The sequence below is a fragment of the Phyllobates terribilis genome, unplaced genomic scaffold (genome assembly GCF_046119375.1).
Source record: "Phyllobates terribilis strain yellow unplaced genomic scaffold, ASM4611937v1 Scaffold_7__3_contigs__length_470593459, whole genome shotgun sequence".
Classification (NCBI taxonomy): Eukaryota; Metazoa; Chordata; class Amphibia; order Anura; family Dendrobatidae; genus Phyllobates; species Phyllobates terribilis.
Genome location: NW_027362767.1, coordinates 244,247,936 through 244,258,892, shown reverse-complemented (window position 1 = coordinate 244,258,892; position 10,957 = coordinate 244,247,936). Strand labels below are relative to the sequence as shown.

Below are 10,957 nucleotides of genomic sequence, written 5' to 3'. Positions count from 1 at the left end.
ATAAATCCCAAATGCTGCTACTATGTGATTAAAGGGGATGTCCAGGAAGAGAAAGATATGGCGGCTTTCTTGTAATGGGATGTGTCTGGCAGTAGTGTTGCAGCTCAGCTCCAGGGAAGTGAATGGGGCTAAGCTGCAATACCACACATAACCTGTAGATAGGTGGGGCGCTGTTTCTGAAAGATAGCCATCATGTTTTTCTTGTTTTTCTAATCCTGGGCAACTCTTTTAAGTTAAAAAAAGGGAAGTGGGGACCCAAATAGCCACAGTGGGGGGCAGCTTTAAAAAGGAGGATACAGTATATCAGTTCGTTAGAAGAGTTGAGCATAATGATTTGCAGGATCACGCCGGGAGTCCTGCGGCCTCCTCCTAACATGCTCGTGCCTCTCCTGCTTAATACGCTGCAATGTGATGACGTCGCGGCTACCTACTAATCAGAAGATGCTGGAGGTTTGCAGGGCTCAGGTCTGGTGACCACAGACGACCGACGTGGCTGCTGAAAACCTTTTGGTTCAACGCTATTCATTGCACAACTCACTGATTTTAAAGGAACTGTGTAATGCTTTCTACCGCCTCTGGGGGTGCTGCAGGAAACGCTTACACTTTCTCTGGGGTTTCCCGCTGTATTACAGGTAGTCGCTGCAGCCGGAATTTTCCAAAGCAAACACCGGATAAAAAGGCATCTACACAAAGGGTTAAACAGGGACTTACATAAAGCTGCGTCCCTTTGCATGTGGCGGCAACCTTGCCCAGTTTTTGGAGGAATAAAACATAGGGCGCTGCACACGATAGTCCGCCATTATAGACTGGGCATGGGTAAGTAAGGGGAGGGGGGGGGGGTTAAATTTCTTAAAGGGATACACAATTGTCATAATAATCCCAGGTCCTGTATCTAAGCATGGAGTACAAAGCTCAATCTATACATCTGTGGTGCTGGTAATACAGGGATGATGATACAAGAACCACTAATGTATTGGTCAGATATGTAAGAATTGCAGCATGAGAGATTCGACTACGTCACTTGGGTCACCGAGGCTTCAGGAAGGCACACCGGACATTTATCAAAGGCTTTAAGCCACTTTTGATGGTAATTTTGGCCCAAAATTGGCATAAAAAACACCAGTCTAAGTAATCTCCCAGTATATTATCTAATATATGCCATGATCTACTCATCGTGGGCCAAACCTGTGCAGAAAGTGACTGTTAGGTGTTTGATTGACAGGATGCAACGCTAAATAAATAAATGAATGAATTCTTCTATTTGTTCACCAAGTGGCAGTGTCCTTATAGAGTCTATGGACTGGCGGGTTGTGTACTGCAGTGTTAGCGTTCCTCTGCCAGGTAACCCTTCCCTAGTAATAAAAAATAAATAAAAATATCACCTTGCACTATGCTGAATCTAATGCAATCACATAATGAGGACACTGCGAGTTTCCGCTAGAGAAGTGGTGGATACACACACAATAATGTAATATATGAGAAATTATCTCGAAGTGTCATCTTCTGTGCATCCACTAGATGGCAGTGTTGTACCCGTAATGGCCGATTCAGTGCACACAATGAGAGGAGCGGACCCCTGAAACCTTCATTATACGCACGAGCAGCCCCCAATATGTGTTCTCAATGCAGGAAAGGAGACAGTTCAGCTTCATACAAGAAGAAAGCACAATAAAAATTATCTACACGGAATATTCCCACTGATATCCGTAGGTTACGACATATATGTCTAGTAGGGGGCTCCTTTTGAAGGCGTTATAAACAGATTGGGCAGTGGGCACCTCGCTCAGAGGTGATGTCTGATAATAAGAGCGACTCTCAGGGCACAGGGCATTACTTACATTTATCTTAAAGGGGTTGTCCACTGCAGTATTTTATTTTAGAAATGGGCCCGTGGTGGTCTTAAAGGGCTGGTGCCATGTTAATAAGTTATTCCCTGCTGAGCGCAGCAATTGGAAATGTCCAGCAATCCCATAGAAAATGAATAGAGTGGAAATGAGCATGCTCGACCTCCGCTCCATTTACATGGGATTCTTCATAGTTCTCAGGATTGGTGGCAGCGGTCGGACCTCCCAGCGAACAATACATTTTACCCTTACATATTGATGGGGGATAACTTGTTACACACCCTTTAAAATAAAAAGGAAAAAACAGATTGTGATCTAAGGGACACCTGTTCTTCTTCCTGTCGGTCTTCTTGCTTCTTTACATTACATGACCGCTGCAGCCAATCTTTCGCTGCAACCTTGACGTTATGTCTGAGCAAGAAAAAAAGGATAGAAGATTGTTTCTTCTGGCCCAGACAGGACTGCTACAGCCAATCAGTGAGTAGTTGCAGTGGTAAAGTAACGTCCCGACTTGGAAGAAGTATCCGCTGAACACAGTTCGGACCAGAAATATTTGGCCAGTGATGAATCTTCGTGATTTCAGCTCTGCAGGCCGCTATTTTGGATTTAAAATTAAACTACTGAGATGCAATTGTAGTGGAGACTTTCAGGTTTAATTAAAGGGGTTGAAGAAAAGTATCCCGTGAAACGTTTAGGAATTGCAGCCATTTTTCTACAGTCTCCTCATTTCAGGGGCTCAAAAGTAATTGAACAAATTAATGTTACCATAAATAAAATGTTGATTTTTAATACTTTGTAGAGAATCCTTTGCAGCAATGATGACCTGAAGTCTGGAGGCCATGGACGTCACCATCGCTGGTTTCCTCCTCTGTGAGGCTTTGCCGCCTTTACTGCAGTGACTTCAGTGGTTTCTTGTCTGTGGCTCTTTCTGCCTTACGTTTTGTCTTCATCCTGTGAAATGCGGCTCGATGGGCTGAGATCTGGTGATTACTCGGCCATTGAAGAATATTCCACTTCTTTGCTATCGCAGGATGTTTTGGGTCATTGTCCATCTGTCCTGTGAAGCGCCGTCCAACCATCCTTACCGCATTTGGTTGAATCTGAGCAGAGTATCGCCCTGTACACACAGGATTCATCCGGCTGCTTCTGTCTTCAGTCACATCATCAATAACACTAGTGACCCGGTGCCATTGAAGTCATGTATGCCCGGCCGTCACAGCGCCTCCGCCATGTGTTACAGAGGATGTGCCGAGGATCAGGAGCCGTCCAAGCCTCCTCCATACTTTCTTCTTCCCTTCATTCTGCTACAGGTCGGTCTTAGTTTCAGCTTTTCCAGAACTGGATGTTTTTTGGCAAAGTCTAATCTGGCCTTTCTATTTTTAAGGCTGATTAATGGTTTGCACCTTGTGTTAAACCCTCTGTATTTGCTCTCATGACGTCTTCTCCTTATGGTAGAGTTACATACTGAGACACAGACTTCCTGGAGAGTGCTCTTCACTTAGGGGGGGATGTTGTGAAGGGGTTATTCTTCACCATGGAAAGTATTCTGCGATCATCCACCATTGTTATCTTCCATGGACATCCAGGCCTCTTTGAGTTCCCACCTCAGCACGGGGCTCTATATTTGCAGAATGTACCAAACTATTGACTTAGCCACTCCTAACTTTTCTGCTCTCTCTCTGATGGATTTTTTTTCAGCCCAATGATGGTCTGTTTCTCTTCCTTTGACCGCATGATGTGGGTTCACAGCAACAGCTTCCAAATACAAATGCCACACCTTAATCAGCCCCAGACCTTTCCCTGCTTAATTGATGATGGATTAGCAAGGGAAAAGCCCATGCAGCCCATTAAAGAGCTTTTGAGATAATTGTCCAATTATTTTTGGTCCCTTTAAAAAGAGAAAGCTACATATTAAAGAGCAGTAATTCCTAAACCCTTCCTCCAATTAGGATGTGAATACCCTCAAATTAAAGCGGAGAGTCTGCATTTTACACCCATATTAATTATAGAACTGTACCTTGAATATGTTTTGGTATGTTTCAGCTAAGATGTCAAAACTTGTATATACAAATATATATATATATATATACATACACACACGTGTACATATATACACACATACATACTTATGAATAATGATCTGTCACGAGAAAAATAAGAAGCAAAAATTATCTGAATGTAAAAAAAAAATGTACAGAGAAAAAAGAAAAAGAAACGGGGGGGGGGGGGGATATCCCAATCTTGAGCTTGTTCATAATAAAAAAAATGACAACCAGAATGCAGGGGGAGGCCGCACTCTTACCTCTGACACACGGTAATCACAAGTCAGCTTCTTTCCCTTCACACTCTCATTTATGGTGAGGACGAAGCCCATGTAATCAGCGTAGGCCTATGAGGAGGATACAGTATGAGTGAGATACATGGCGGATAATAAATCCGCTACCATTACATACTGGAAAGGAGCAGGATAAATGACACTGGAAGAAACTTTAAAAAAAATGGAATCTGATTGGCTGCTGTCAACAACTACTTCTGTTTTCATTTGCTCAGGTAAACATATTTAACTATGCAGTTCTCAAGACTGCCACAAGAGGGAGCGTGCAGTCAGTCTGCAGGTACAGAAACTTTTCTTTTTCTTTTTTATTATTTAGTGGGAAAAAAATGGTTAAAAAAAAACATTTTTTTATTTTTACACCTTTCAATGTGCAGTTTAAATAACATGTTCAATGTCGTACAGTCTAAGACGCACCCAGTGCAACGTGCAGCGCAGACTGCGTGGTCCCCACAATGAGGAGGTGACAGTGCTGGTGTGGCCACCTAGGCTCCTGTATACAGTACAGAAGGAAAATCAATATGAGGTGCAGAGGGAAACCCCTAAACTGTATACTGGGGCCTATCAGACTCCAAGTGTATATTATATTAGTGGTGTGCAGCACAAACACGTCCTGACACCATGATACCCCTTTAAAGGGGGCGTCCAGATTGAAAAAAACACATGCCTACTTTGGGGCAAAAATAGCGTCACTCTGTCCATAGGATGTCTGGTATTGTAGCTCAGCTCCACTAAAGTGAATTGGGCTGATCTGCAGTATCACACACAGCCTGTAGACTGCTGTGGCGCTGTTTAGCTAACCACAGTGTCTGCCCGAGATGTCTGTCATTTACATACAGTGAACTGAAGTACCTGTGAGCGCTTCCACTTGACCATGTCAGGAACTGTGTTGATCTCCTTCTTTGGGACTATGAAGTTGTGTTCGGCGAGAGGCAGAGAAGCCTCGTCTACATCATGGGAGCCTGAAAAATGGAGGCAGACATGAGCTATACCATCACACAACGCCTGAGCCTGGACTACTGAGCGCTGGGCCTGCCGCTGAGCCTGGACTACTGAGCGCTGGGCCTGCCGCTGCGCTGAGCCTGGACTACTGAGCGCTGGGCCTGCACTGAGCCTGGACTACTGAGCCTGGACTACTGAGCGCTGGGCCTGCCGCTGAGCCTAGACTACTGAGCGCTGGGCCTCCCTCCCGCTGAGCCTGGACTACTGAGTGCTGGGCCTGCCGCTGAGCCTGGACTACTGAGCGCTGGGCCTGCCGCTGCGCTGAGCCTGGACTACTGAGCGCTGGGCCTGCACTGAGCCTGGACTACTGAGCGCTGGGCCTGCCGCTGAGCCTGGACTACTGAGCGCTGGGCCTGCCGCTGAGCCTAGACTACTGAGCGCTGGGCCTCCCTCCCGCTGAGCCTGGACTACTGAGCGCTGGGCCTGCTGCTGAGCCTGGACTACTGAGCGCTGGGCATGCCGCTGAGCCTAGACTACTAAGCGCATGCCTCCCGCTGAGCCTGGACTACTGAGCGCATGCCTCCCGCAAAGCCTGGACTACTGAGCGCATGCCTCCCGCTGAGCCTGGACTACTGAGCGCATGCCTCCCGCTGAGCCTGGACTACTGAGCGCATGCCTCCCGCTGAGCCTGGACTACTGAGCGCATGCCTCCCGCTGAGCCTGGACTACTGAGCCCATGCCTCCCGCTGAGTCTGGACTACTGAGCACATGCCTCCCGCTGAGCCTGGACTACTGAGCGCTAGGCCTCCCGCAGCGCCTGGACTACTGAGCGCATGCCTCCCGCTGAGCCTGGACTACTGAGCGCATGCCTCCCGCTGAGCCTGGACTACTGAGCGCATGCCTCCCGCTGAGCCTGGACTACTGAGCGCATGCCTCCCGCTGAGCCTGGACTACTGAGCGCATGCCTCCCGCTGAGCCTGGACTACTGAGCGCATGCCTCCCGCTGAGCCTGGACTACTGAGCGCATGCCTCCCACAGAGCCTGGACTACTGAGCGCTAGGCCTCCTGCAGCGCCTGGACTACTGAGCGCATGCCTCCCGCTGAGTCTGGACTACTGAGCGCTAGGCCTCCCGCAGAGCCTGGACTACTGAGCGCATGCCTCCCGCAGAGCCTGGACTACTGAGCGCATGCCTCCCGCAGAGCCAGGACTACTGAGCGCATGCCTCCCGCTGAGCCAGGACTACTGAGCGCTAGGCCTCCCGCTGAGCCTGGACTACTGAGCGCATGCCTCCCGCAGAGCCTGGACTACTGAGCGCTAGGCCTCCCGCAGCGCCTGGACTACTGAGCGCATGCCTCCCGCTGAGCCTGGACTACTGAGCGCATGCCTCCCGCTGAGCCTGGACTACTGAGCGCATGCCTCCCACAGAGCCTGGACTACTGAGCGCTAGGCCTCCCGCAGCGCCTGGACTACTGAGCGCATGCCTCCCGCTGAGCCTGGACTACTGAGCGCATGCCTCCCGCTGAGCCTGGACTACTGAGCGCATGCCTCCCGCTGAGCCTGGACTACTGAGCGCATGCCTCCCGCTGAGCCTGGACTACTGAGCGCATGCCTCCCGCTGAGCCTGGACTACTGAGCGCATGCCTCCCGCTGAGCCTGGACTACTGAGCGCATGCCTCCCGCAGAGCCTGGACTACTGAACGCATGCCTCCCGCAGAGCCTGGACTACTGAGCGCTAGGCCTCCTGCAGCGCCTGGACTACTGAGCGCATGCCTCCCGCTGAGTCTGGACTACTGAGCGCTAGGCCTCCCGCAGAGCCTGGACTACTGAGCGCATGCCTCCCACAGAGCCTGGACTACTGAGCGCATGCCTCCCGCAGAGCCTGGACTACTGAGCGCATGCCTCCCGCTGAGCCTGGACTACTGAGCGCATGCCTCCCGCTGAGCCTGGACTACTGAGCGCATGCCTCCCGCTGAGCCTGGACTACTGAGCGCATGCCTCCCGCTGAGCCTGGACTACTGAGCGCAATGCCTCCCGCTGAGCCTGGACTACTGAGCGCATGCCTCCCGCTGAGCCTGGACTACTGAGCGCATTCCTGCCGCTGAGCCTGGACTACTGAGCGCATGCCTCCCGCTGAGCCTGGACTACTGAGCGCAATGCCTCCCGCTGAGCCTGGACTACTGAGCGCATGCCTCCCACTGAGCCTGGACTACTGAGCGCATTCCTGCCGCTGAGCCTGGACTACTGAGCGCATGCCTCCCACTGAGCCTGGACTACTGAGCGCATGCCTGCCGCTGAGTCTGGACTACTGAGCGCATGCCTGCCGCTGAGCCTGGATCACTGAGCACATGCCTCCCGCTGAGGCTGCCGCTGAGCCTGGATTACTGAGCGCATGCCTCCCGCTGAGCCTGGACTACTGAGTGCAATGCCTCCCGCTGAGCCTGGACTACTGAGCGCAATGCCTCCCGCTGAGCCTGGACTACTGAGCGCATGCCTCCCGCAGAGCCTGGATTACTGAGCGCATGCCTCCCGCTGAGCCTGGACTACTGAGCGCAATGCCTCCCGCTGAGCCTGGACTACTGAGCGCAATGCCTCCCGCTGAGCCTGGACTACTGAGCGCAATGCCTCCCGCTAAGCCTGGACTACTGAGCGCAATGCCTCCCGCTGAGCCTGGACTACTGAGCGCATGCCTGCCGCTGAGTCAGGACTACTGAGCGCATGCCTGCCGCTGAGCACATGCCTCCCGCTGAGCCTGGATTACTGAGCGCATGCCTCCCGCTGAGCCTGGACTACTGAGCGCATGCCTCCCGCTGAGCCTGGACTACTGAGCGCATGCCTCCCGCTGAGCCTGGACTACTGAGCGCATGCCTCCCGCTGAGCCTGGACTACTGAGTGCTAGGCCTCCCGCAGCGCCTGGACTACTGAGCGCATGCCTCCCGCTGAGCCTGGACTACTGAGCGCATGCCTCCCGCTGAGCCTGTACTACTGAGCGCATGCCTCCCGCTGAGCCTGGACTACTGAGCGCTAGGCCTCCCGCAGCGCCTGGACTACTGAGCGCATGCCTCCCGCTGAGCCTGGACTACTGAGCGCATGCCTCCCGCTGAGCCTGGACTACTGAGCGCATGCCTCCCGCTGAGCCTGGACTACTGAGCGCATGCCTCCCGCTGAGCCTGGACTACTGAGCGCATGCCTCCCGCTGAGCCTGGACTACTGAGCGCATGCCTCCCGCTGAGCCTGGACTACTGAGCGCAATGCCTCCCGCTGAGCCTGGACTACTGAGCGCATGCCTCCCGCTGAGCCTGGACTACTGAGCGCATTCCTGCCGCTGAGCCTGGACTACTGAGCGCATGCCTCCCGCTGAGCCTGGACTACTGAGCGCAATGCCTCCCGCTGAGCCTGGACTACTGAGCGCATGCCTCCCGCTGAGCCTGGACTACTGAGCGCATTCCTGCCGCTGAGCCTGGACTACTGAGCGCATGCCTCCCGCTGAGCCTGGACTACTGAGCGCATGCCTGCCGCTGAGTCTGGACTACTGAGCGCATGCCTGCCGCTGAGCCTGGATCACTGAGCACATGCCTCCCGCTGAGGCTGCCGCTGAGCCTGGATTACTGAGCGCATGCCTCCCGCTGAGCCTGGACTACTGAGTGCAATGCCTCCCGCTGAGCCTGGACTACTGAGCGCAATGCCTCCCGCTGAGCCTGGACTACTGAGCGCATGCCTCCCGCAGAGCCTGGATTACTGAGCACATGCCTCCCGCTGAGCCTGGACTACTGAGCGCAATGCCTCCCGCTGAGCCTGGACTACTGAGCGCATGCCTCCCGCTGAGCCTGGACTACTGAGCGCAATGCCTCCCGCTGAGCCTGGACTACTGAGCGCATGCCTGCCGCTGAGTCAGGACTACTGAGCGCATGCCTGCCGCTGAGTCAGGACTACTGCGCGCATGCCTGCCGCTGAGCACATGCCTCCCGCTGAGCCTGGATTACTGAGCGCATGCCTCCCGCTGAGCCTGGACTACTGAGCGCAATGCCTCCCGCTGAGCCTGGACTACTGAGCGCAATGCCTCCCGCTGAGCCTGGACTACTGAGCGCAATGCCTCCCGCTGAGCCTGGACTACTGAGCGCATGCCTCCCGCAGAGCCTGGATTACTGAGCGCATGCCTCCCACTGAGCCTGGACTACTGAGCGCTAGGCCTCCCGCAGAGCCTGGACTACTGAGAGCATGCCTCCCGCTGAGCCTGGACTACTGAGTGCTAGGCCTCCCGCTGAGCCTGGACTACTGAGCGCATGCCTCCCGCAGAGCCTGGACTACTGAGCGCATGCCTCCCGCTGAGCCTGGACTACTGAGCGCATGCCTCCCGCTGAGCCTGGACTACTGAGCGCTAGGCCTCCCGCAGCGCCTGGACTACTGAGCGCATGCCTCCCGCTGAGCCTGGACTACTGAGCGCTAGGCCTCCCGCAGAGCCTGGACTACTGAGAGCATGCCTCCCGCTGAGCCTGGACTACTGAGTGCTAGGCCTCCCGCTGAGCCTGGACTACTGAGCGCATGCCTCCCGCTGAGCCTGGACTACTGAGCGCATGCCTCCCGCTGAGCCTGGACAACTGAGCGCTAGGCCTCCCGCAGCGCCTGGACTACTGAGCGCATGCCTCCCGCTGAGCCTGGACTACTGAGCGCATGCCTCCCGCTGAGCCTGGACTACTGAGCGCATGCCTCCCGCTGAGCCTGGACTACTGAGCGCTAGGCCTCCCGCAGCGCCTGGACTACTGAGCGCATGCCTCCCGCTGAGCCTGGACTACTGAGCGCATGCCTCCCGCTGAGCCTGGACTACTGAGCGCATGCCTCCCGCTGAGCCTGGACTACTGAGCGCATGCCTCCCGCTGAGCCTGGACTACTGAGCGCTAGGCCTCCCGCAGCGCCTGGACTACTGAGCGCATGCCTCCCGCTGAGCCTGGACTACTGAGCGCTAGGCCTCCCGCAGAGCCTGGACTACTGAGAGCATGCCTCCCGCTGAGCCTGGACTACTGAGCGCATGCCTCCCGCTGAGCCTGGACTACTGAGCGCTAGGCCTCCCGCAGAGCCTGGACTACTGAGAGCATGCCTCCCGCTGAGCCTGGACTACTGAGCGCATGCCTCCCGCTGAGCCTGGACTACTGAGCGCTAGGCCTCCCGCTGAGCCTGGACTACTGAGCACTGGGCCTCCCTTGATAAAAGTGGGATAAGTGACAACAATACATATCCGGCGCCACTTATCTTATCATGAATGTATGAGAACGTCCACTCCGTGCCCCCCACTTTTTATAGCCTACAAATCCCAGCATGCTGCCAGTACACACATATAAGGCATGCTGAGATATGTAGTCTGCCCCATGATGCCCACCTCCGCCTGATGAGACCACTGAAGGCTCAGCCATGGTTACCATAGCAACCGGAGACCAGCCAGAACCACGTGACTGCTCGCCACTTCCGGCTCGCCCGGCCCCTCCCTGATTATAATGTGTGGTTATTAATTGTGGGTGACCAGGACCCCGGGGACAGACCTGTCTGTTGCTCCCTCTCAGCCATCTTCTTGCAGCCGGTTTCTTTTTTCACCTTTCACCTCTCACCTCCGAAGGACACACCCTCCGTCCGTTGCCCTGGCAACGGTGACTCTTCAGTCTCCAAATTTACGATTTGCTGCCGCCGACAAAACTTTCTAGTCTGCGTCTGGGAGACTGAAGTAATTCCCTTCTCCTTACACACAAGTCGCGACCCTCACAAAATTGGCGCTTGCCAATTAAAAAAATGGCCGCCGAACAGTCATCACCCGCCACCTTTACTAAGGGCAAACCTTCCCATTTTAGTTGT

The 10,957-nt window shown here is 54.1% G+C and overlaps 1 protein-coding gene across 1 annotated transcript in view; it reads right to left on the bottom strand.

The window, feature by feature from the left end:
* Nucleotides 1-10,910, bottom strand: part of PTPA (protein phosphatase 2 phosphatase activator) — a 30,882-nt gene extending 19,972 nt beyond the window's left edge. The window contains exons 1-3 of the mRNA XM_073640081.1: nt 10,651-10,910; nt 5,029-5,138; nt 4,147-4,233 (exon numbers count right to left, since the gene is read on the bottom strand). Coding sequence (XP_073496182.1) covers nt 4,147-4,233; nt 5,029-5,138; nt 10,651-10,675 — 222 coding nt within the window. The 5' untranslated portion in view covers nt 10,676-10,910. The remainder of the gene's footprint in view (nt 1-4,146; nt 4,234-5,028; nt 5,139-10,650) is intronic.
* Between the last annotated feature and the right edge of the window lie 47 nt (nt 10,911-10,957).